The 25,728-nt window shown below is 56.2% G+C and overlaps 2 protein-coding genes across 3 annotated transcripts; one reads left to right on the forward strand and one right to left on the reverse strand.

Moving 5' to 3' along the window:
- Nucleotides 1-32: 32 nt before the first annotated feature.
- Nucleotides 33-6,465, forward strand: ANKRD53 (ankyrin repeat domain 53). The gene is made up of 6 exons (XM_072746173.1): nt 33-41; nt 784-1,020; nt 1,356-1,555; nt 2,917-3,081; nt 3,491-3,611; nt 5,717-6,465. Exons 1-6 carry the CDS (start codon nt 33-35, stop codon nt 6,425-6,427), a joined length of 1,443 nt encoding a protein of 480 aa, XP_072602274.1. The 3' UTR covers nt 6,428-6,465.
- A 500-nt stretch (nt 6,466-6,965) lies between these two features.
- TEX261 (testis expressed 261) lies at nt 6,966-13,798 on the reverse strand. 2 transcript variants are annotated; one of them, XM_072746146.1, is made up of 6 exons: nt 13,631-13,798; nt 13,120-13,199; nt 11,977-12,130; nt 10,702-10,769; nt 9,844-9,946; nt 6,966-9,702 (listed from the first exon to the last, which is right to left on the reverse strand). In XM_072746146.1, exons 1-6 carry the CDS (start codon nt 13,698-13,700, stop codon nt 9,587-9,589), a joined length of 591 nt encoding a protein of 196 aa, XP_072602247.1. In that variant the 5' UTR covers nt 13,701-13,798; the 3' UTR covers nt 6,966-9,586. The 2 variants fall into 2 exon arrangements, with proteins under 2 accessions (XP_072602247.1, XP_072602248.1); XM_072746147.1 differs by having other exon boundaries at nt 12,690-13,199; nt 13,631-13,709.
- Nucleotides 13,799-25,728: the final 11,930 nt, after the last annotated feature.

Below are 25,728 nucleotides of genomic sequence, written 5' to 3' on the forward strand. Positions count from 1 at the left end.
GTCTGCATGATATGCGCGAATCGTCATAGACCATGACGTCTGTGGGTGGTGGGACTGTGATTTTAAAAATTTCCTCACCGTCCTTTTCTCTGTTTTTACAATCAGCACTTACTAATTTTATAATCAGAAACAAAACCTAAGTGTCTTCTGGTGTGTGTGCGCGGTGGATGCTGTGCAGGAGGCCCCTGCTGCTGGAGCCGCACCCGTCCCTCCCCCTGTCCCTCTCTCCCCCTCCTCCCCCCTGCCCCTCCCCCCTGCCCCTCCTCCCCCTCCTCCCTCCCTCTCCCTCCCTCCTCCCCCTCCCCCTCCTCCCCCTCCTCTCCCCTGCCCCTCCCCCCTGCTCCTCCTCCCACTCCCCCCTCCCCCCTCCCCCTCCCCCCCTCCACAAGGGGCAGTCGTGGTTACTCCCCCAGGTAGCAGCGCAGGCAGGGGCCCAGAGGAGCCGCCTGCCCACTGAGTTCCCCTGGGTGTGGGTGGGGCGTGGGCGGGGCGTGGGGAGGGTGGGGAGCAGCCCCCCCACACACACACACACAAGCATGGCCATGCAGCCAGCAGAGAAGGTCTCCTCCAGAGTCCCCCTGAGTGACTCAGCGTCCAAGCAGCCCAGGTGGGCTGGGATGAGGTGGCTGGGCTGCAGGGCCTCCCTGGAGCGGGTGGGGGCCCTTGGGTGCGCGAGGAGCCCGGAGAACTGGGCTGGGTGCCCAGGTGCCTGGCTCCCTCGTTGCCCTGTGGACCAGGGAGCCCTGACCTGGCCCCCAGAGCCGCCCTGGGGCTCCATGCCAGCCCTCACCCTCACGCAAGCCCCTTTGCAGGGCGGGCCGCCCAGACCCCGACGCTGCTTGCCGGCCTGCCTCCCCACTCCCCACCCTCCACTCCTGCACCCTCACTCGCCCCGACGACGCGTGGGACCAGAGTGCCATTGGGGGCTACTATGAGTTGTTTGCCGCCGCACTGGGCAACCTGGAATGGTTGCGCTTCTGTCTGAGTCGGGACCATGAGGAAATTCCAGCCGATGACAAGGCAAGGCCCAGGTGCTTGGGGGCAAGCACTGAAGTCCCCTGCATCCACAGAAAGTTCCTCACATAGTGGTTCCCTGGCCAAGGTGTGCCTGTGCGGCATCCATAGATAGCCTTTCTCCGTTAGATAGTCCTAATTTGCCTTGCTCCTGTAGGAGGGCCACTGAGGGGCAGCCAGCAAGGGTGAGCACATGTGAGAGTGGGAAAGGAGTGTGAGCGATTCTTGGGGTACAGGAAAGAGGGACAGGAACCCTAAGAAATTGCTCTGTAGGTTTGGTTGTGGACCCCGGGGGCCCCAATCCTGCTCAGTCTCCTCCTCCCCTCCTCTGGCCCCCACAGGGCTTCACTGCCATCCACTTTGCAGCCCAGAGTGGCAAGCTTGCGTGCCTGCAGGTCTTGGTAGAGGAGTACAATTTTCCTGTGGACCTGCCCACCAACAATGGACAGACACCCCTGCACCTGGTCATCCACGGGGACAACAAGACCATGACCCTCCCCTGCATTCACTATCTGCTTAAGCAAGGGGCGGCCCTCAACACGTGAGTCCAGCCTGTGTCCACAAAGTGTTTTGGAGCCTAGGCAGATAGGGACAAGGACTGGGCCCCACATAACACAGCCAGCGAGCCCACGTGGTGTAGTAAGGAGATGAGGAGAGGGGATCCCTGGGTGGCGCAGCGGTTTGGCGCCTGCCTTTGGCCCAGGGCGCGATCCTGGAGACCCGGGATCGAATCCCATGTCGGGCTCCCGGTGCATGGAGCCTGCTTCTCCCTCTGCCTGTGTCTCTGCCTCTCTCTCTCTCTCTGTGTGACTATCATAAATAAATAAACAAAAAAAATTAAAAAAAAAAAAAAAAAAGGAGATGAGGAGAGGACGACATCGTTCACATCCCAGCTTTGCATCTGCTAGCAAATAGCAAGACCTTGGGCAAGGCACTTAACCCTTAGCCTCAGTACACTGGAGTCCCCGTAGAGCTTCAGAAATACCGAAGTCCCAGTGCCTGTGATCCAATCAAAGGTCGAAATTGGTACGGGGGTGCGGTCTGGGCTTTGGAAGGCCTAGAAGATCCCTAAGGTGTTTCTAATTTGCAGCAAAGTTTGGGTACTCTTTCCTGAGGGTCTTCAACTGAAATGTGGGAAGATGACATGAGACTATTGTGATAACTGAGGAAACGCATGGAAAGTGCACGGATGGCATAGGGGAGACTGCACTTGCCCTGTGTGCTCAGCGCCACGCCTGAGTTGAGGACCCTGCCCTCATGAAGCTGATATCCTGGTGCAGGAGCAGACAGTGAAGTAGCAAACTAATAAGTGAACAAAATGACACTGTAGTAAGCAGTGACACAGGAAATAACAGGGTAACGAGGTGATGAGTAAAAGTGATAGGGTAGAGGATCTATTTTGGAAGGGGAAGTCTCCTCTAAGGAAGGGACATTTAAATTACAGCCTGAAAACTGAGCAAACCAGCCATGCAAGAAACCAGGGAAAAGAGTCCCAGGCAGAGGGAACAACACATGCTAAGATCATACAAAGAGTGGGCAAGGTCAGAAGATGAGGGTGAGGAGGATGCAGCAGGGCCCAGGTCACACAGGCTTTGTGAGCCATGGCTCACACATGGCCAGGCAGGGCAGCGGGGGCAGGAGAGCAAGAGTAAGGGTTAGTGCCCTCTGAGCTCTAGCCAGAGGCAGATCTGAACTGTTGCGTATCCATATAACCAGGCTTCCACCATTCATTTAGTCCAGACCGTCCTACAGTTGAGGAGATTGAAGCTCAGAGAGAAGGGACATGCGTCACCCAGTGGGCCGGTGGCAGAGCAGGCCTGGAAGCCGGTTTGCCCACCTCTTTGATAGGCACATGGCCTTTGTCCTTCCTTTCCTCTTCCCGGCTGGTGTGGCCCTCTACAGTCAGACACGCGATGGCTCTACTCCCCTCCACATGGCAGCCTTCCAAGGCCTGCTGAGCTGTGTGAAGGTGCTGGTGCAAAATGGTGCCGATGTCCATGCCCGAGATGCCACGGGCTGCAAGCCCATCGACTACTGCAAAATATGGAACCACCGCGACTGTGCCCGGTGAGGGTGTGAGAACCACCCACAGCCTGCCACCCCTTCCCTCTTCTTAGCCCTTCCCCTGGGTCCCTCACCTAAGGCTGAGCCTCTACCAGGAGGGGCTGGGCTGGGCTGGGCGATAAGTGTGCGGAGGAGACCCCTGCCCAGGATATTATTCCCAAGGCTTTCCACAGGGCCTCACTCCTCTGGGTTTAGCCCTGCCGTTCCTTGCCCCGAGGCCTTGGATCCCCAGCAGGGTGGTGGTGATCCCACTGTCAGTCTCACCTCACAGGATAGTAGTTAGAGGGGCCTTGGACAGTGGGAAATGGTGTCTCTGGTGGCTCCTCCCACCCTCATCCAGGCTCTCAGCAGCAGCCAGTCTTCCTAGCCCAGGTTGTCACTGGGGGATGACATACCCCCACCCTGGCACCAGGTTCTTGAAGGATGCGATGTGGAGACGGGACAAGAAGGACTTTGCTTGTGAGATGAAGAAACTGAAGAGGCTCAAGGACCAGCTGATCTTCATGGAACAGGACTACCTGACTGAATATCAGGTAAGGGGGGGGGCTGGGAAGGGGCACTGGGCAGCCACTGCTATCCAAGCAGCTGAGCACCAGAGGCCATGACTCATGTGCAGATAGAAGAGTGGCTGGTAGCAGTCCCATCCAGAAAAAGCCTCCTTCTCTCCATCTTCTGAAACTCCACCCTTAAAAGCCATCCTTTAGGTCAAAAACCTTGTTTTGTATTAGAAAGCAAAAGCAGCTTAAGTAAGCAAGAACTATGGCACCCCTCCTAGTGCGTTGCCTCCTGGATTAGGAGGAAAATCGCTGGTGAGACCCATGCCCTCCCTACATTGGGACTCACACTGGTTAAACAGATCCAACCTTTGGGGCATTTGCTGGCTCAATCGGTGGAGCAGGTGACTCTTGATCAAGGTTGGGAGTTCAAGCCCCATGTTGGATGTAGAGATTACTTAAAAATAAAGTCTTTGGGATCCCTGGGTGGCGCAGCGGTTTGGCGCCTGCCTTTGGCCCAGGGCGCGATCCTGGAGACCCAGGATCGAATCCCACGTCAGGCTCCCGGTGCATGGAGCCTGCTTCTCCCTCTGCCTGTGTCTCTGCCTCTCTCTCGCTCTCTGTGTGACTATCATAAATAAATAAATAAAATTAAAAAAAAATAAAGTCTTTTTAAAAAATCCATCCTTTCCAACAGAAACAGAGCACTTACTGTCTGCTAGGCACCTGCTGGACCCTGAGGCTCCAGAGACAAATGAGATGTAGTCCCCTCACTCAAGGAGTTTAGGGTCTAGAATGGGAGATTGGTTATATTCCCACGGAGGAGGAAGGGCCATATGAAGAAGGGAACAGCTGACCAGGCAGCAGGACCAGACAGCCCTGTGGAGGCATCAAGGTGCACGAGGGCGTGGTATCTGCAGAGGAGAAAGTCCGTACAGCTAGGGGAATAGACGTGAGTTGGAGATTGGAGATGGACAGATTTGGCAGGGGCTCACACCTCTGATGGACCTGTGCTGGGGATGTATGGGGGCGTGCCTAAAGGATTTTAAGCAGGTATAATTATATAGGATGCAAGAGCCAGAAACCCCAGAGAAAAGATGCTGGGAATCCTGCGTGGATCCAGAAGTGGGGAGGGCTTCAGGGCTGGCAAAATCCAGTACTCCAGCTTGGTTCCAGCTGTGTTTCTCTCCAGTTTTCTCAGCCCCACCCTCCTGTATTATGTCACCCAGTCCTCAGAGTCCCTTGCATCCAGAGGAGGCAAAGCTCATCCATTCCCATGGCTCAACTTTCCCAGAAGCCCCTTGCACATCTCCCCTGATCTCTTATTGGCCTCAATTGGATCGTATGTCCATTCTCATTCCAATCCCTAGAGCTAAAAAAGCCACGTACTGACTGACCTGGGTCTGGGGCAAGGCTGATGGAAGTATTATGATGGGCTTAGCCTAATCAGAGCCTACCTCCCGAGCTGGGTCAATCTCCATACCACCTGATGGCTTAGCGACAGTCTGGGGAGCGAGGCACTGAAACAAGGGGGTGGAAAAGGGGCAGTTCTGTGACAAGCTGAAGGTTCAATTCTAGTGGAGGCAAAACAGATAGATGGAGTCACGACCACCCAGCCGAGAGTCGGCCAGCTGTATCCCTGAACATACATGGTGCCCCACTTCCAGAAGCCTACCCAGACTGGCCTCCTCCGGTTCCAGGCCTTTCAAACCTTTCTGCTTGCTTCTTCCAGAGTCAAGGATTTGTCTCTCCTCCCCCATCAAACCAGAGATTCTCTCAGGGAAGGGCAGATCTCCACTATCCGAACGGGCACTTCTTTGGGGTGGAGGCTTGTCTTCCCCATGAGACTTGAGGTTTTCCATAGGGTGGAGGTCGTATCAGGTTGGAGGTCTTCCCGATGGGAGAGGTTCTATCTGCCGCATCAGCCCAAGGGCTCCCTTCAGGCAACAGTTATCTCCCTGTCAGAATGACGGCTCCCATAAGGCGGGAGTTTTCTCTCATCGGACTGAGGCCTTCAAGGGCGAGACTGTATCTGGCCAGCGACACCTGAGGTTTCCAAGGGCTACAGCCACAGAGCCCCCTTCCACAGGAGCAGGGAGGAGGGGCAGCCGCCCCTGACTGTCTTGTACCCTCTGATGTTGCAGAAAGAGCACCAAATTCTGAGAGAAGCCGACTTCAAGGAGTGGCTCCGTTGCAAGCAGCCGCTCCGAGGCCAGTCCCTGATCCGCAATGCCAAGCCAGCGCCTGGTGCCCCACCCCAGGCGATCACCGTGTCCAAGACCCCCAAGCACAAGGGGCCCCCCAAGAGCTTCTACCCCTCCCCGGAGGCACGCCTGCGGCAGACACCAGCGCTGCAGCTGCAGCCCGTGGGGACACCCACACCCACGTACACGAAACCCACGGTCAGGCGGCCCAAGTCGTGGAATGTGAGCAACAACCCAGCCAGATCACCCACCGCCCAGATTGGCTACCCACAGGGCATCCGTCTGGGTGTGCACCCAGACCCCAGCCCGGATCACGACTTCCGCAGCTTCCTGGAGGTGAGGCCCGACGGGCACGGTGGGGCACAACTGTGCACGGTGGCCGGCAGCCGGGTGGCACCTGTGCCCCAGCTGCCCTTCGAGGTGATGGTGCAAGAGCTGTACCCTTCAGCGCGGCCGTACAGGATGAGAGCGCCCCAGGGCTTTCGCTCCGTCAGCATGAGGGACGTGCCCCAGAAGCGGCACTTGGGGGACAACTTCTGGACCGACACTCTGGCCATGAACCTGCGCGAGACATTTGATGAAGCCTTCCTGGCAGCTGTGCGAACCCATCAAGGGCTCCCCACTCTGCCCTCCCTCAAAAGCCCCCCATAAACTTACTTTGGTAGGCTCTCAACCTGGGGCAGCCCAAAGACGGCTGATGTGTGGTGATTCGTGTTGTGAATGGACGAGCGGGAGAGAAGTTCTCACAGGCTTTCCACTTCTCACTCCCAAGCTCCAAGATCAGAGCCCCTTCTCTTAACAAAAGCCTAGATCCCAGGTCTCCCTTCTCCACAAAGACATTTATTGGGCTCCCCAGGTTTAAGTTAGGGTAGAGGCCTGACAGTGGGCATCAGTCTCTATCCTGGGCCCGGGCATTGTAAAAGTGACACTTTGGTGTCCCCACCACCTCTCCTCCCCGCCAGCCCACCGGACACAAGCCTTCCAGGAGGAGGGACCCCTGGAAAATTCTGCCTCTTGTTCAGATTAAGTCCTTCGAGGTTTCTGTCGTTGAGAGAGGCACAAGCAGCACATCTCGGGGGCAGGGAGGGAGGACCTGTGGCTCCAATCTGAGACTAAAAAAGCACTTGCACTTCCTCCAGGAAGCTACCCTGGATCCCCTGCTTTCCCCAGCACGCACCACTACAAATCATTCATTAAACAAACATTTATTGAGTGCTTTCTATGTACCAGGCACCAAGCCAGGCATTGTTGATACAAAAACTGAAGGACAGTCCCTGCCCTCAAGGAGCTTACAGTCTAGTGGGGAGATAGACCAGGAAGCAGGTAAGTAAGCCTAGAGCGATCTGTGTGGTGTGCTGCAGGGAGAGGGGACAGAGCTCAGAGGAAGTGAAACTTTAAGTAGAGAAGTGACAGAGAAGGTCCCGAGGTGAGCGAAAGAAAGGGGAATCAAAGTGGCATCGTGGAATACAGGAGGCTGGGACACGGAGTGCAAGGTGGCAAGTGATGAGGCCAGAGAGGCGAGCGGGAACCAGACATCACAAGTCTCGCAAGCCATGCTAAGGGGTCTGGACTTTATCCTGCGGGCAGTAGGGAGCCATGGAAGGTTGTAGGCCAGGAAGTGACTTGATCAACTATACATTTTAGACAACTCTGGCTGTGGAACAGAGGAGAAGGAGGCTGTCACAATAATCCAGGTGTAAATTGACGACTAGTGGGTGTGGCTTGAATCAAGAGATGTTAAGAAGGTAAACTTAACGGTTTTGAGAGATCGGATGGCCGGGGGAGGGGCAGAAAGAGAAAGCAGGGCTAGAAAGCAGGTTTCTGGTCTGGCTCCCAAAGGGTCTTGGGGCCCCGGCAGGTACCCAAAAGAGGCAGGTTTGCAGAGGACAGCAACAAGTGTCCTCTGGGCCATGGGAGCTGTCTGTGCATCCAAAGGCAGCAGAACTATGGTTCAGAAGATCAGGAGGGATGCTGGGGCTGGAGGTGAACTCAATTCCGCTGCAAAGAGTGAGTCCCTGAAGCCATCAGCATGGATGGGCTCCTCCAGGGAGCCCACAGCAGAACCCTGAGAAACCCCACTGTGCATGGGGCAAATGGGGAAGCCTGCTTCACAGGAAACTGAAGGGAAGAGCAGAGGTAGGAGGAAGGCCAGCCACAGGAGCGCCAGGAAAGCACAATTCCAGAAGCTGGGGGTGATGAGCCCTGTTAGATGCTGCAGAGGTCCAGCAGCAGATAGGAAAGGGTCCGCTGGATTTAGCACGAGGAGGCCCCTGGCAACCCCTAGGAGAGAAGACCTAGCTTCAGGGTGAGGAACAAAGTAGACAGCAAGGGAGAGCAGAGCCAGCTGCTAACCCAGCAGGGAGGAGGACGTCGGCCTCCGGCGTCCTCTACCTTGTCTTCCCCCGTCGACACAGGTAAGGAGGCCTGGCCATCTCATTCCCACCAAGAAAAAAACCACAACGAGCTACTCCTCTCAGGGAAAGGGAAAGGCTGGTATTTTTAAGAGAACAGGAAACGCGCCTGTCAAGGAGATGAAGGGCTGCGGTGGGACTTGGGGCAGGATATAGAGAATTTCAAGCACAGGGGCCTCCCTCAGCCTAAATGCACCCCACGCGCACTGGCCATCTACGCCCCTGCCAGCCCCGCTCGGAGGTGCAGGACGTGGCTAGGACCGGCTCTCACGGGGGCTTTGCCCCAGTGTGTACTGCTGGGTACTTGCAAGGCACTGTAGTTGGGGTGCAAAGTCAGCAAGTGCTGGTCTGTGCCAGAATCTGGCCCGAGGGCAGCTCCCCAGGAGCCAAGAGCACACAGAAGGTAGGGCCAGCCCTGTGTGTGCTCAGAGGGACGAAGGACGAACCCTTTCTCCCCTCGATGAGGCTGTAACCCAGGCTGCCTGGAAGCCGATTTCTGTTTTGTTTCTCCTCGGGCCCAAGAAAGAATTCAGCCAGAAAGCACTCCTTTTCCCCAGGGGAGGGCTTACAAATAGGGCACAGCAGATGCTCTGAAAAGCCAACCCAGTCCCAAGCTGTACCTCTCTGCCCCCAGTGTCACCGCCAGGGAGCCTTGGGGAAAGAAAAGATGGAAGGAAAGGGAAGGGCACAAGAAAGGCTGCCCCCGCCCCTAACTCCCCTGACGCGGCTCAGCCCTTGAGCTCTGTCCGCTCCCCATGACGGGCCGTGAGAGTGGTCCCTCCGGGAGGGCAAGACCCAAACCCAGAACAGGAGCCCCTGGAGCCGAAGAGCCAGTCTAGTCCAGGGCAGAAGGTCAACGGGAAGACAGGGAGATGAACTCTCAGGTATTAAGGCAAACAGTGCCACCTAGAATCTTTATTCAATGGCAGTCAGCACTAGGACAGAAATCACAGTTCAACAGCGAAAACTCTTTCTCTTGGAAGTGCCAAGCCACGGCCCCTCCCCACGGCCGTCTGCCCAGGAAACAGCCCTGTCTGCTCTCCAGCTTCACGGCCCCTGCCCTGCCTGCCCCGGCTGGGCCACAACCTCCCGGCCCACCGCGGAGGTGGGCAGGAGGGCCCTAGGGAGCTCAGCTTCCACATAACCAGGTGGACCCCGGCCTCCTGGCCAGGCAGGCTCTGGCATCCTCCCGGGGGCCTGTGGGGTCACAGCCTCTAGCAGCGTCAGATCTGAGCCAAGCTGAGCCCTTCGAGGAAGGCGGGGACGAGGGCTTCAGGGAGAGTCGAGGGAGCAAGGGCCAGGGCTGGGGGCAGGTGCCTTCCAGGCTCACGGCCCCGCCCAGCGCACAGGCCCAGGGCCCGACTCTCCTGTGGGGCTCCACATGCCCTCCCCAAGGGGTTCAGTATATCTTCTGACGACTGGGAAGAATGGCCTCTTTGATGAAGGAGAAGACAACCAGGATCCCTAAGCGTTTGCCCCGCTTGCCTTTGGTGAAGTAATTGGAGACCACGTCATCTGTGGAGACACAGGCAGGGAGATGAGCATGCGCGTCTGGCTGTGAACACGGCTCACCCACCCGGAGCCCAGGCGTGTCCCTCACAGGGCCCAGGCCTTGCCGATGTCACCCCACCTGGGACCCCCACCACGCCTTCTCACCTCCTGGCTGCATGGTGGAGGGCAGGACGTTTTCCCCAGCCGACAGTGACACAAAGAATGCAAACGGGATGATCCACAGACAGAAAGTGAAATAGGCCAGGACCTGGCAACAAGAGACACTGAGAAGAGAGTGCCCCGGAGGTGCTGAGGGTGGGCCCCACGTGGTGGTCCTGCAGCTTACAGACGTGGTGGAGGATGCACAGACGGCCCCACACCTCATCTCTGAAGGAGCCCAGGCCCCCGGAAGCAGACAGGGAGACCTCAGACATGGAGACTGCTCAGTGGGGAAAGGTGGAGACTGAGGGTGACCCAGTGTGAGCACCATCCCCAAATCCCGTTCACTAGGACAAGAACTCATCTGAACTACAGGAAGTTGATTGAGGGCAAAACTAGGACCGACCCATATTCCTCCCAAAAGTGACCTTGTTCTTCCCGGGGCCGGGGGCGGGGGGGGGGGGGGGGTGGCGACCTGGAGCAGCAGGTCCAGGAGAGCCCCTGAGAGGAAAAAGGCTTGGCAGGCTGCTGGGAGGAGCTGGGGCTTCAGGGCTGCAACCTGCCCAGCCCCGTGAGGTCTGCGTCAGACGAGGCCACCCCAGTGCCCTGTCCTGACCTCAGGGTGTTAAGCTGCGGTCCTGGGACAGCCGAAGGACTCCCTGGGGGAGGGCAGTGTCCTCCCCACTGCGGACAAGGAGACCTCTGCTCCTTATGCACGCTGCTTTCTAAACTCCTCTATCTTCTCTAAATGTGCTACCCCTGAATAGACTATTTCAGATCCCAGCTAAGCTCACAAAGCAAATCACGCGAGTCCCCTTGACTTCCTCTGTCCTTGCTGAGTTTGACATACCAAACGCTTCTTACCTCTGAGAAAGGATAATATTCCTCTGCAAAAAACTGAAATGCTAGGTAATGATTCACCACCACTAGCCCTGTTGAGGGAATGAAGAGTCAGTCAGTTTGGGGGGGAATGACATAAAGCTGGACTTTTAACATTCAGGAGGCCCCTGGGAGTTGGGAGCCCCAAGTCTTGGTCCTGATTTCACACCCAACTGACAGTATGGCTACGAGCCATGTACACTACCCTCCAGAATTCAGTTCTCCATCTGTGAAAATGGAGGATTGGCTCCTCCCTGCCCTCCGCAGAAGGCATTTGTCAGCAAAATTAGAAGGCAGGTAAGAAAACTCTGAGTGGTATCACAATGAGCCTTGTTATGTAACCCAAAGGATTGTGACAATTAACCTACTTTTAAGTGGATGTGAGTCCTGAGGGTGCCCTCCCATGGGCAGTGGGTACAGAAGTCATGGGTGTGCAGATGACGTACTCCCAAGAGAGTCCACTCTGCACGGGGCAGCTGGGAGAGGGCCTCAAATAAAGAGGCTCCCACTCCTCAGGAATAAAAAGGTGCAGTCTGCTAGAGGCTTTGGGGCGCAGTTTTAGGATTCCTCCAAATTCTGGGGGAGAAGGTCCTTCCTCATGCTGCCCCAGGGTAGGGCTCCTCACCAGTCTGAACTGGTGTCTCTGGACTGACGCCCACCTCCTTACAGCGCAGCCACATTTATGGAGGAGAGAGACAACTTGCAGATCCTGGAGCTGGGCTGCTCAGACTCGGGCATCCCTGCCTATTCCCACAGTGAGGTGAGGGGCAGGCACCACAACAAAGCAGCCGCACATCCACCTCCCAGCCCGATGCCACGTCTTGTTTCTCCTTCCTAGCACTAGGGGAAACTGGAAGATGCCCACAGATCTTCAGGAAAACTCTCTTAGGCATTTAAAGAGTAGGCTGGGGGATGACAGGAGGGCCTGCTACTGTGGGGTGGGGTGGCGAGGGTTCACCCCCGGTAAGATGCAGAAGGGGTCTGAACTCCCACCTTTTCTCCCTTCTCAAACTCACCTCCCTGGGAAAGCCCTCCCTGTCTGGGTTTTCCAACCCCACCACCCCGTCGTCCCAAATACCAGTCACCGGAGCCAAGGCAGACTCTAGGCCCCTCAAGTGTGACAGCGCCGTATTTCCGATCAGCCTGGCCTCCTGGAGGACCTGACTGGTTTGCCTCTTTTCTGTGTATCCCCACAGTGCCCCGGACTAGCGGGGCACAGGCACGCACTCCAGCTGCCTCCCCACGTGTGCCCCCTCTCACCACACGAAAGGATGAAGTTCGGCGAGGTCAGCATGATGAAAGGGAAGGTCTGGAGGAGGCCAAAGTAGACGAGGTTGGTGAAGAGGCCCACGCCAATCATGAAGGTGGGGAAGCGCTCAAAAACGTAGAGGCCAATCAGCACAGCTGTGGAGAACTGAAACAACCAGAGGTACGGTACAGGGAGCCTCTTCCAGGGCAGCCTTCTTGGTCTCACTACACCCCAGCCCACTCCGGGCAACACTCGGGTCATGCCTCAGGCTCTCCGTGTTTCACAGTCACCAGATCTCACCTCCCCAACTTGTCTCTCCACTCCCACAGGGCAAGCAACATCTTTCAATGCTCAGAAACTTTTGACAGCGACCCCGGAGGCATTTACAGACCCAAGTTCAATTTCAATTCTACTCTTTTCTATCCTGTTTCCTTTGAGAACGCTCATCATGACCCACCGCACTGGTGGCACAACCCAATAAGGACTCCTGTACCTTGAACAAACACTGTTCTGAAGGACCGAGAGCTGTCGGCGCTTAACAAACGGCCGTCAGCAGAACGAAGATCTAACTGCTCTAGCGAAACCCACAGGCCAGGCCTCTGAACGGGGAGCTGAGAGCTCTGGTCTGGTCGCCACTAAACGCCTGTACCCCGAGCCGTGCCCAGTGGCTGCGGACACCAGGGACCTGAGAGGCACTGGACTTCTCCCATCCAGATGGTCTCACCGCCACCTCTTCCTGCCGCTGGCAGGGATCTAGCAGCTTCGACATCGGGGACAAGGGCTGCGTCTTCAGGAACAGAAGCCTCCCACGAGCCGAGGCCAGGGGACGAGGCGCCGGGGGCAGCAGTACTCTCACCCAGCTACTCGGGACCGTCCTCAGGATCCGTAAATGCTCCGCGTGGAGCGAGGGCCAGAGGCCGTGGACAACAGCACGCAAAGGCCAAGCCACGTCCCGCCAACAGAGCGTGGGCTCAGCGCTCAGCAGGTGCACAGCAGCCTAAGGAGCCGAGGCCGGGCCTGCGGGCAGCCCTGCCCCTGGGGAAGCCGCAGCGGGGCCAAGGTCTCCCATCCGCCTCCCCCGAGGCAGGCAACTACGGGGGCCCTGGGGGCCGTGGGGGGCCGCGGGGGGCCGTGGGGATGGGGCCGCCGCTTACCCAGATCATGTACTTTATGATCCTGCTGGTGGCCACCGTGTACTCCTCTATCAGCTCCGCCAGGTAGTAGAGTCCGGCCGCTGAGGGTGGGGAGAGGCGAGCGGGAGGCGCTGGGGGCCGCCCTCCCCCCGCGGCGCGCCCTCCGCCCCGTGGCCGCCCTCCCCGGGCGCGACCCGCTCGTCCCACGTGGCGTCCCCCCGCCTGGGGCAGGGCTGGGTCGGGGCAGCGACGGGTCGGGCGCTCTCCGCTCCCCGGCACCGGGAGGGGCCGAGGGCGCTGGGAGCGGGGCGGGGGGCTCAGCGGGGACCTGAGCGGGCGGTGGCCGGGAGCGAGCGCGGGGACCCGGCGGCGGTTGGCGGCGCGCGGGTCGGGCGGGGCACCCGAGTCGCCGCCGTGACCCCGGCAGGCCCCGAGCTCCCGCGGGAGGCCCTCGGCGGCCCCGGCGCCCCCCGGTGCGGTGCGACCCCCGCCCGCCAGGTGCCGGCCCCCGCCCCGGGTCGCGCGCTCTCACCGACGGCCAAAGTGATGAAGGCCACCTGGACGCAGAGCGACAGCCAGCTCAGCACGTACATGAACCACATGGCGCCCCCGCCCCGCCCCGCGCCGGGACGGCCTGCGCGCTCCGGCCCCGCCGACTCGGAGCCGCCGCCGCCGCCGCCGCCGCCGCCGCGTCCCCGCCCCGCCCCGCGCCGCGCGGACCGCCCCGACCGCCCCGACCGCCGTGCGCCGCCGAGAGGGGCCCGGCTGCAGCCCCGCCCCGGCCCGAGCCCGACGAGCGCCGCCCGCAGGCCCGGAGGACCCGCCGCGAGGTGCGCCCACGGGAGGAGGCGCCCGGGGACCCGCCCCGCCTGCGCCCGCGGGAGGACGCGCCCCGGGGACCCGCCCCGCCTGCACCCGCGGGAGGGGTGCGCGGCGCCCCCGAGACCCGCCCCGACACGGCTGCGCCCTAGGGCGGGCGGCTCCGGGGCTGGGGCTGCGCCGCGCTCTGGCGACCGGGCCGCGGTCAGTCGTCTCGGGGCGGGGGCGCCAGGACCCGGGGGCGCCCGGGGGCGGGGGCGGGACCGCGGGGAGCCCTTCCAGGGGCCGCGCCCGCGTGCGCAGTAGGGGCGCCTACGGGCCGCTCGCCGCTCCCCCGGGGTCCTCGTCACACGCGTGGAAGTGGACACACGACCCTCAAGACGGAGCGGAGAGTCCCCGCAGGCGCAGCCGCCGCAGCCGGCGCAGGTGCAGCCCCGGAACCGAGCCGCGGCAGGTGGCCGGGGAGCCAAATGCGTTCACGCACCCAACGCGGAACCGTCCAACCTTAGAAACGCGCGAAACTACGGCGCGTGACATCAGGATGAACATTCACCACGTGGCAGGTGAGGCAGGCCGGACACCAAGGGCAGACACCGTCGGACTGCACTTGTCTGGGGCATCTAGAGCCCCCAACTCCTAGGCGGGAAGCCGGGAGCCACAGGAGGAGCAGAGTCGTGGGGGTGACTTCATGGCATCAGTCCCAGTGAGGGAGGATGAAAGAGCCTCGGAGGTGGTCGGTGCTGATCACTGCCCGGCGCTGCGAATAGCGCTACCGGACTGCACACTTAAAGCGGATAAAGCGGTCAATTATGTATTATATATATATATGAATATGTATATTTATGTATTATGTATATTTACCACAATAAAAAATACATAAGATTACGACAAAGAAATGAGGCTGAAATACAGATATCAAAATATTTTTTTAGAAAGCCAAATGTGTGATACAGCAATACGTTTCTTTACTAATGCGTAGCCTAACCAGATCTAATGGAAAATCTACTAACTTTCAGTGATGTCATAAGAAATATATATGTTTGGCGTCTGCTCCTATTCCTGACAGGATAAACCTTGTATTTCCCTGAGTAGTGGCGGTGATGGGAGCGTCTCACGCAGGGCTCCTACATCCCTTGGAATTTCCAGGGTGAGAGGAGCATCTTTGATCTAACGAGGGGACTGTGGATGGGCTCCTGGATGGATCAGGATGGGGGCTGGTCACCAGAAAGACCAACCCATGATTAGAAGCTGGGAAATTTCAGTCCCATCCTCCATCCTCCACAGAAGGGAGAGGGACTGGAGATTGAGTTAATAATCAATCATGACCGTGTGATGAAATCTCCATAGAAATCCATAAACTCTAGGGTTCAGAGGTTGGGAATGCATCCACATGCTTGGAGGGTGGCACACCCCAGCTCCACAGGGACAGAAGCTCCTGAGCTCGAGGCGCTTCCAGACCCCTCCCTTCTGTGCCTTTAAAACTGCGCCTTTATGATATCCTTCGTAATAAACTGATAAGTGTAAGTATTCCCAAGTTTTGTCAGCCAATTCTTTTTGAGTTATTTCCAAGTTTTATCTAGCAAATTATCCAACCTGAGGAGCCCCCAACCTTGGGAACCTCCCACTTTGTAGCCAAGTGGGACGGAAGCATAGGCACCCTGGTGACCCATGACCATAACAGCATCTGAAATGAGGGCAGTCTTGTGGAACTGAGCCCTTAAACCTGGGGAGTCTCACACTAACTCCAGGTAGTTAGTATCAAAATGGAATAAAATTACGGAACACCACACTGATGTACAGAGTGCTGGATAACTGGTTGATGTGAGGGGGAAAGCGCACAGATTTCGTGTCAGAAGGATTGTGAGTAGAGAAACGTTTTCCTTTCCTACTACAATGGCAAATTATGAATGAGTGTAAATGATATTTCTTTTTTAATTCACGAGAGACACAGAGACAGGCAGAGACACAGGCAGGGGAGAAGCAGGCTCCCTGCCGGGAGCCCCATGCGGCATTGGATCCCAGGATCCCGGGATCACACCTTGAGCCAAAGGCAGATGCTCAACCGCTGAACCACCCAGGTGTCCCAATATTTCAAAATACCATCAACCATGTGAGAGAGTTCCAGATATTGCTAACAAGTGCTATCAGTTTGTTGCCTCTACTCACAATGGAGGGAAATGTTCAGCTTCAGTTAGAGGTTTGGGTACATAAAGATGGAAAATATTTTTCCTTCTAGTTTTCCAGGATTCTGGAGTTTATCTCCCTGAATTCTATGTCTGCTGACTCCAAAGGGATCCTAAACCCCAGCTTAAGAATTCCTGAGGAATATGTGTAAGGAGCAGCGGGAGTTTCAAGGCCTGAGTGCTTATCTACAAGCCTTTTCATTGCAAGCCCTGGGAGACATTGAAAACAACCTAAACGTTTACTAATAGACTAATAGGAAACTCGATAAGTGCCTTTTGGTACATCATAGAGCGGGGCCGTAAAAACAAATGACAGAATAAGTCGTGGGGATAAGAGGTACAGCACAGGGAATATAGTCAATGATACTGTAATAGCGTGTGGTGACAGATGGCAGCTACACTTGTGGTGAGCACAGCATAACATATAGACTGGCTGAATCACCGTGTTGCACACCTGAAACTGATGTAGCATTGTGTCGACCCTACTGTATTTTTATTTTTTAAAAAAGATTTTATTAATTTATTCATTAGAGACAGAGAGAGAGAGAGAGAGGCACAGACACAGGGGGAGGGAGAAGCAGGCTCCACGCAGGGAGCCCGACGCGGGACTCAATCCTGGGACTCCAGGATCACGCCCTGGGCCGAAGGCGGCACTAAACCGCTGAGCCACCTGGGCTGCCCAACGCTACTTTAATTTTTAAAAAGAATAAAAACAAACACACAAAAGTGAGGATGTTCTTTATGTACCCCAAAGGATCCCTCTTTTGAAAAAAAAAAAGTAAAAGGCTGGGGAGAAAGAACTAGGTATTCTTTATAGAGGTATTTTTTATATAGAATATCTCCGGAAGGATACATTATAAAATGGTCACGTTGTTTGCTTCCTAGGAAGTGAGGGTGAGGTTCAAGAGTAAGAGAGAGCCTTTCCACTGTATGCCTTTTATTATTTATAACACAATGAACTATGTAAATATATGTAAACATATTACCCATTCATAAATTAAGTTTAAAATTAAAATGGTCATAGTATGCTGGATTTGCTGGAATGGATCAAATTTCTTGTTATTACCTCATCCCTTTGTGAGAAAAGCCACTGTGTAGGGCCTTACAGGTAAGTTGGCTAACCTCGGATCTTGCGACCTGGTCACCCAGGAGTTTGTATTTGAGACACAGATGCATCAGTGAATAGAGGCACAGGAAAATCTCAATTGTTCTTATTTTTTTCCTAAACATTGTCCTCCCAGGGAGGGAGAAGAATAGGAAAGTATTCCCCCATTCCTCCCAGAACTGTAGATAAGAGAAACTTGAAGGCCAAAAAAGGTTAAGTGCATTGAGATGACCCGATGCAGGGTTACTGCTGCAGGGCTGGGCACTTTCACTTCCCTACTGTCTTAGGGCGAAAGCCGGCCCAGGAACCAAGGCCGAGCACTGGCATTTCCTCCCACAGCATGCAGGAGAAGCCATGGTTTCCTGAGAGCAACGGGAAGCAGGCCGGAGACACTGGCTCCCATCTGCTCCAGCTGACCCAACAGGGCTGGACAGGGCTCAGGGAAGCTCTTTGGGACCCGTGCTGAGGCAGGGCTGTCGCAGGAGAGAGCAAACCTAGGCTCCCTGGAAGGAGGGTTGGAGCGAGCAGGAGGACTCTCCACCCTCAATCCAAGGGGCTCAAGAGCGAAAGGGCTTGTAGATTCAGAAGTTGGTTGGTTTACATATTGACAGTAAGTATATACACTTATTTCCACGTTACACATAATCCTTTGACTTTTACTCATTCACACACTCATGTGTTACCACATGATGCTGGCACGTGTGGGGCCCAATTCCTGTACGTGTCATGAGGATGTTCTAGGAGAAGCTAGCTCTTTCACCGTCATATGGATCTCTCCCTCAAGTGTTCTGAGTCTGTGCCAGATGCTGTTGTATGTGATTTGTACGTATAAACTCATAATGGGGATCCCTGGGTGGCGCAGCGGTTTGGCGCCTGCCTTTGGCCCAGGGCGCGATCCTGGAGACCCGGATCGAATCCCACGTCGGGCTCCCGGTGCATGGAGCCTGCTTCTCCCTTGCCTATGTCTCTGCCTCTCTCTCTCTCTCTCTCTCTCTCTCTCTCTGTGTGTGTGACTATCATAAATAAATAAAAATTTTAAAAAAGAACTCTTAAAAAAAATAAACTCATAATGTTCGTACCTGGCACAGAAGACAGGGCCATTATTAGGCCCACTTCACAGGTAAGAAATTGAGCCCTTGGAAAAGCCTGGGTTGATTCTGGGCAGTCTGGCTCCAGAGCCACGTGGTTTCTCCCGGTCTCTGAAAAGCCACCTGCCTTTGTAGTGAGAGGGGTTCTCCCCGGAAGCCTCTGGCTCTTCCTCTTCTCCCTCCACCTTTATGCTGATGGAGCTAAGGAACACACACCTAGGATTCAGGTCACCTCTGGTCCCCGCCTGCATTTGCACTAATTGCCCTTCTCACACTCTCATAGATTTACACCTTCAGGAAGCCCGAGGCCAGGGACAGGAATTTAACTGGTTCTGTGGTCCCAGCAGCTGGGGCCTGCACACCCCCGGGGTGGGAAGGGCAGAGGGCTGGGGAGTGCACGGGTCAACTCCTGGGGCGGGGTGGGGGGCGCTGCTACACTGTAGTGGCGGCCAGCGGCGCTGCAGAACACCAAAGCCACTCAGAGGCCTCTTGCAGGGGAGGCCAGGCCAGTGTGGGCGGGGAGGGCAGGTGGGAGAGCTGGGGGGGGGGGCGAGGGGGCGTGCACACACACACTACAAACTCAGGGAGACTAAGTCCTTATCGGTGGCATCTGTCTGCTGCCCCCGGCTGGCTTGGCTATAAATAGAGATGGTTGTGTGAGAGATCTGGGGAAGTCAGAGACAGAGGCAGGCCCCAGACCCAGGTCCCTCCTCCCTCTTCATCCTCTCCTCCCCACCCCTCGGAGCTCTTGCCTCTTTCGATGACCTCCCCTGGCCCCAAAGAAGCACAGCTATGCCCCACCCCACTCTACCCTGACACATCTGATGTCACCACATGACCACCCCTCTGTAGGGCGCCCACATCCCAGTGAAATTTCTCCTACCATGATCCGTGTAGCCCGCAGTGTTATTGTTGGGCATCTCACCTCTCTGGTCTCGGCTTTGCTGCAGCTTAGCCAGAGCAATATTTGGTAAAAGACAAACCACAGACAATGAAAAACAATGACCACTACTATGTTCACATCATCTATTTGTCCCCATAGCCTAGGCCTCCTGACCTTGTTTCTCTGCTCTGCCTTTGCCTCCCACAGCCCAAGCAGCTGCCCCAGTGCTCCTGGCACCCCTGTCACATGCCTGGGGCCCCAACTCAAGTGGCAGAGTTAAAGAGCTTTCTAATGACAATTCCTCAAAGGACTCTATTAATTGCCTCGCATTAAGCTACTGAGTCTGTGAGGGCCATAGGGGGTGGAGGTGCGGGTGGGTGGGGAGGAGGGGGAGGAGGTTGGGGAATAACAGGAACAAAGTGGGGGAAGGGTAGCAATCTGGGACTTTGCACACATCACATGAGACACTTGCTGACCTCGCTGTCTCTGTCTCTGTCTCTGTGTGTGTCTCTCTCTCTCACACACGCACACAGCAGAGCCCCTGAGCAGGGTTGTGGGGAAGCAGCCTGCTAATGGAAGTCCAGCCAGGGCTGGGAGCTCCCTTCCAAGGAGAGGAGGCAGCCCCAGCAGCCAGGACACCCATTCATGTTTGCTTCTGGCTTTAGCATAACACAGATCATTAGATTCGTGGCTGGGATGTCTCTCTGTCTTTATTCAAGCAGCTCTGAGTTGTCTCCCGTGACAGGAATTGCTGATCAGACAAAAAGAGACTGCTCTCTCTGACAGACTAGTTCCCCTCCTGGGGGGCAATGGGGGGAAAAAGAGAAAGAGATTAATTTATCATCAGACTAAGATATTTCAGGACCAGGAGGTGGCTAGTTCTACCACCCACTTCGCAAAGCAGGGGAAATATTAGCCTCTGTTAATGCTGTTGAACATGTCTCTGTGCCAGGCACTGGTCCTTCACATGAACTTTCTTGTTTAACCGTCACAAAAATTCTATAAAGTAGGTATTATTTTTAGACCCATCTTACAGGGGAGGAAACTGAGGCACAGAAAAATTAATTAATAAATTGATCAAGTTCACACTGCTGGTAAGCCGCAGGCTGTGTGACCAACCCTGCTCGTATACCCCGGACATGGGATTTTCAGTGCTAACCAGGAAAGTCCTCGGCAAACTGGGATGAGTTGGTAACCCCACTCCCTAGTCTTCCTGACTCTAGCCACCCACATGCTTAACCACTGGGATACTATCTAACAGAATACCATGTGCGGCTAACCAGTGCCAGGGGAGCACTCCAACCATGTGGACGATATAGCCAAGATCATCACAATGCCAGCCACCAGGACCGGAAATCTAAATACTGCCTACTTCTCACTGCATCTTGGTGTTGGAATCACCAAGGAAGACACAATACAGTCAAGCTCTGGATAGAACAATGCTTTACTCCCATAAGAAGGGACAGAAGATCAGCTTCTGCAGTGGGCATCAGCCCCTGGTGGCTGGCGGGGGCCAACAATGGGTGCAGCCAGCTGGGCATTTGGCCTCTGCGCACCGGTCTTGGACCGCAGCAGAAGGTCCCAACTGGACCATGGACTCTGGAATAGAGAGAGCTGGGGGTGTGCCTGAGGGCCAGCCATGTCCTGCTTGTGCAGAACAGAGGCAGTTCTGGAGCCTGAGCCTGGGAAAGACATTCCCACAGGGCTCCATAAGCCCAGCACAGCTGTGTGGGCTCTTGGGCTCTTGGTGAGGTCTGGGCCTGAGCACAGGAGAATGCCTCTTGGTGTTCTCAGGCCCGCACAGGAGAACGCCTTTCCCAACAGATGCTTGGCCTCAGAATACCCGCTTTTCAGGTACTACACACACACACACACACACACACACACACACACACACACACTCCCTGTGTGAGAGGCACGGCCTCTCCTTCCTGCTGGACTCACGTGGAACACTCTCTTCTGCTTTTATAAACTTTTCATCACCTCTCCTGTGCCCCTGCGGTAGTCTGATTTGGGTGCTTTTAATAAAAAGCTGGTCATGTGTATGCCAGCTAAAGGACTGCTGGTGGACCTCCTCCTACCACAACCTCTGTTTTGTTTAGGGCAGCAATGGTCTCCTGCTTTACAATCCCCCCACCCCCAGCTCTCTGTTATCAGCCTCAGGAGTGGGGCAAGGGAGGAGGAAGAGGTGAGATGCATATCAAATCCAGTAACAGCAAGAGTACTGCCCCTCCAGATAGCCCTCCCTGACTCCTGGCTCACACAGGTGAGAGAGAGAGAGAGAGAGAGAGAAGAGAAGAGAAGAGAAGAGAAGAGAAGAGAAGAGAAGAGAAGAGAAGAGAAGAGAAGAGAAGAGAAGAGAAGAGAAGAGAAGACATAGAGTTTCCTTCTCTTTCTGTGGTTTCTTGCCTCAGATGCAGACTCCAGCCTTGCCCATTATACCCTGCCCCACCTCTCCAACCTGCATTCTTCAAGATCCAGCTTAAATATTTCCTGAGAAGGCCGTGAGAATATCTCCAGCACCCGACGCGGGTCTAGCACAACGAGGGGCTTATAGTGGGGGAAAGCAGCCCACCTATGGCCATATTTCTGCTGGGTGATACTGCACCCCTTGGAGAGGTAGAGCCTTGATCCAAGCTAGCCAAACTGATTCTTTTTACCTAAGCTGGCCTCACACATTCTCTTTCCCAGAACTGGAAAGGTGCCTGAGAGAGAGCTGGATGAGCCTGTGTGTAGTATGTGGGCCTTGGCCATGAAGATGTCCCCTTGCAAGCCTACAGCATGCAGGTGACAGCAAAGGAAGTCAGGCTATGGTGAGAAGGCCCAGGCTTACGTGGGAGCAGGGTACAGTCAGTGGACTGTGGCCTAGGCCTCTTCCCAATCCCAGTTCCAGGCCCCTCCCTTCCCAGTTACCTTTCTCCCCTTGGGTTCTTTCTGCATGGCACCGCTGAGTTTCCTGCAACTCAAGAGTCCTAAGTGCTCCAGAGGAGGAGTGTCTCCCCCCGTTTGGGCCCCTTCTGTCCCAGTGCCAGCTGCATTGGCCCTTCCCCCTTGTTGTCCAACACTGAGTCAAATGGTTCTTGGTCCTGGCCACACACTATAATGACTTCAGCCTGATGGAACCAGATTCGGGCAGGGACCTGGGTGGCAGCAGTTTTTCAAGTCTCCTGTTTGCACAGGGTGCCCTCAGGGCAGCCAGGTTGGGAACTTCTGCTGTGGGGAAGGAAAAGCACAGGAAACCATGGGGTGGCTGGAGTCCTGAGTACTCATACCCACCTCCTCTTCTCAGCTAGAGCTGCCTTGCCCAGCCTGTCCTTCTTCCTCCTCCCCTTCCTTCCAGCTCCTCCCCAGCAAAGGTCAGTCTCCTGGAGCATTCCTGGTCCTCTCCCCCAACTCCCACACAAGATACTCTGAGCCATAGCTCTGGAACCCTGAAGAATCCTGCTCATCCTGGCCCCTGCCCTGCACAGACTCCCCTACCCCTCCTCCTCCTTCACTCACAGTGCTCTTCCTGACCCTTCTCTCTGCCTATCCCCTCAGTTCCTATCAGGCTTTCAAGACGCAGGCAGCACCCCTCCTCCAGGAAGCCTTCCTGAGGGCTCCAGCCCATCCTAACCCCTTTCTTCTCTGATCTCCTATTTGTACTGAGTCCACGGTCCTCATCAGATTCATCTGCTGCTCCTCGTGACTCCTGGGCTTCCTTGTTGAACTTTCCAGGAGCTTGTCTGTCCAGCCAGTCTGTGAGACCTATGTCTGCCCACCTGCAGCTTGGCCCAACCCTGAGCCCGGCACGTGGAGATGCTCAGAAGTGGTGTATTGGTTGCCCCTGGAGCCCCTTTCCCTCACCTCTGCACCTCAGATTTTTAGGGACGGGCCCACCCTTGGGAGAGTCCTAAGGGGCTGGGTCATATGGGTGCAGGCTCCCTCCCACATGGAGACACTACTGTGGCTGATAAAATGAATAAGTTGGGGGAGGAGATGACATTACCTCTTAATTTCCTCTCAGTCTGAAATCTCTGAGCCCAACATACCAGATGAACTGCTGCCCCAGCCAGCCTGCCTGCCTTTCCTCGCCCCCAGCCTCCACCTCTTCCAGGGAGGCAGTGGCCAGGATGAGGGCCTGAAGCCACAGCCAGAGGTCAGTAAGAGGCCAGAATCAGCATGGGACTGGTTTTAGGGCCACTGGTCTGGCTAGCTGTGTAGCAGTAGGGGTGGGGGTGGGGTAGGTGGTGACACGTGGATGAAGCAAGTGCAGATCTTTGCCAGCCAACAGCAGCAGCATCACATCTCCCAAGAACTGTGAGTCCCCCTGCCACCCTCTCTATGGCCTTGATGAGAGCAGAGCAGGCATCGTCTCCCCAGAGCCTCAGGGCCAGGCCAGGCTAAGGAACAGCGTGATACAGAACTCAGAGGCTGACAGGTGACAAACCTTAAGACACCTCACCCACTCATGCCCAGAAAGGCACACATGCAGAGAGGCGCCCACACAGCTGGCAACTGCAAGGGCCACAGGCAGACTTACAGGCACAGCGGCACGGGACTCACAGACACGTGAACAATCAGGAAGGTACCAGTCTGACCTAGATATCAAACATACTCATGTACAAGTAGACCCACAGATGCAGTTCTCATCCTCTGTCGATGTCATCCTGACACCCAAGTCAGTCTTCCACACTGGAAGGAAGCCTTTGCCTGGTTTGTCAAGGCAATAATAGTGTGTTTCCCACCCACTTACCTCCCTTTCCTTTCGCCTTCCCTCTCCTGGAGGCCTCCCGAGGGGCGTGCAGCTCAGCTTCCCCTCCTGAGCCAGTGAGGCACTCTGTCCCAGGGCTGTGGGGTTAAGGAAATGGAAAGCAAAGTCTGGAGCCGGCTTTTGGTCTCTTTGCTGGAGGCTAGAGCCTGCCTTGTTTGTGGAGAGGGTTGGGCAAGGCAGCAAAGGCTGGGGAGGCTTCCAGTTTCCCCAGTTCCCAGTCCTGGTTTCTGTGCCATGCCAGGCCTCTTAAGGGAAAATCTGGGCTGGCGCAGCTGGAGCTGGATCCCCGGTGTCCCTCTCCAGCCTCTCAGCCATCGCTTCACGCCATCAACCAGCAGGTCTTAGGCATCAGGGCATCCAAAGGCAGCTTTGCCTCTGGCCACTAGGATTCCATTTCGAGGCCAGTTTCAGGCTCTGGTTTCAGGGTTGAGTCTGGCTAGAAGAGTCCCGTTCTCCCTTCATGGGCAGTGGCCTCTCCTGTGGCTGGTACCGTGTGGATACAATTGGGCTGGGAGAGCTGAGGGTGCCCCCTGCGGGTGGTCAGGACCTGCGCAAGCAGAGAGGCCTCTGTGTGCTGGACCCAGAGACTGAATGTGGGGAAGGGTCAGAACTGCCCCTCAGGGCTGTGCCGGGCAAGCAGATTCTTACTGAGGGTTGTCCCACTGCCTGGACCACCGGAGGTCTCCTCAGCTGTGGAATCCTCCTTTTCCTCCCGGCCACAACATACATACCAGCAGCATGTTTGCATCCCAATTCCTCTCCGCCTGGCCCTGCTCTGTGGCCTCCATCTGCAGCCCTCCTCCTCCTGACATGCAGCAGGCTGCCTCCTTGTCATTTAGGTCAAGGTCACCTCCACAGAGGAGCCCTCCCTGATTGTGTTCTAAGATAGCTCCCCCTCCCCATTTCCTGTTTTACCTTTCCTCTGGCGCTGACCACTACGCGTCCCTGTGGATGTTTGTTTCTTTTCTGTCTCCGCCACTAGAATGGAAGCCCCACGAGGGCAGAGACCTGGCGTGTTTAGTCCCAGAATTTCCAAGCGCACACACAAAGTAGGCATGAAGTACACACACAGAGTATGCTAAGGGAGCGTGAGCAGGCACGCACACACCCAGGGACACACACGTCCTACCTCGTGAACGTGCACACAAGCACTCCCAGCACGCGCGTGGGCACAGGCCCAGGCGGAGGCAGGCATCCTCACGCATTGCACTTGGCCCAGCTCCCCAGAGCCCAGGGGGAGGTGTTATCACCCACGTTCCCCCATCCAGGCAGCCTCCAGCAGGACTCCACTCAGCCCTCCTGGTGCTAACTCGGCCTGACACGCTGGTTGCACGTGGGGCTTCCTGTGGAAGCTGTAGCCAGCCCACTGTCGTTGTGGGGGCTCTGCTAATTGGCTCTGTGTTGGGCCTTGGGTCACCGCTCGGTCAGCCATGGCTGATACCTTCTTCCCACTTGTCCCAGGAAAGGCACTGCCGTCCCCTCTGCTTAGACCTCAGCTGGCTACTGAACCGCACATGCCTGGCCACGTGGGACTGGCTGGGCCAGCGAACCCCTTGATGGGGGCCCCCACCCCACTCACTCCCAAAGCGGGAGCAGAGATAGCTCGGCGAACAGGGGCTGTGGTGTGATAAGGAGGGTATGAGGAAGACCCGGACCCAAATTATCTCTGTTATGGTGCCTGAAATGCCACCATCTGCAATTTGGTTCCTCTAGGTCACTCCTTGCTTTCCCACAGGACTTCTGTTAACACACACAGCCCCTAGTGTATGTGGGGCAAGTCCTGAAAGGTGGAAAGAGAA

The sequence above is a fragment of the Vulpes vulpes genome, unplaced genomic scaffold (genome assembly GCF_048418805.1).
Source record: "Vulpes vulpes isolate BD-2025 unplaced genomic scaffold, VulVul3 u000000657, whole genome shotgun sequence".
Classification (NCBI taxonomy): domain Eukaryota; kingdom Metazoa; phylum Chordata; class Mammalia; order Carnivora; family Canidae; genus Vulpes; species Vulpes vulpes.

Excerpts from the sequence above, each read along its gene's own strand:
- ANKRD53 (XM_072746173.1), top strand. Across the intron at positions 1,021-1,355 it reads AAATTCCAGCCGATGACAAG|GGCTTCACTGCCATCCACTT; the intron begins GCAAGGCCCAGG and ends TGGCCCCCACAG. Across the intron at positions 1,556-2,916 it reads CAAGGGGCGGCCCTCAACAC|TCAGACACGCGATGGCTCTA; the intron begins GTGAGTCCAGCC and ends GGCCCTCTACAG.
- TEX261 (XM_072746146.1), bottom strand. The coding sequence starts at position 13,700 with ATGTGGTTCATGTACGTGCTGAGCTGGCTGTCGCTCTGCGTCCAGGTG. Across the intron at positions 9,947-10,701 it reads AATATTATCCTTTCTCAGAG|GTCCTGGCCTATTTCACTTT; the intron begins GTAAGAAGCGTT and ends TCTTGTTGCCAG. Across the intron at positions 9,703-9,843 it reads CTCCACCATGCAGCCAGGAG|ATGACGTGGTCTCCAATTAC; the intron begins GTGAGAAGGCGT and ends GTGTCTCCACAG.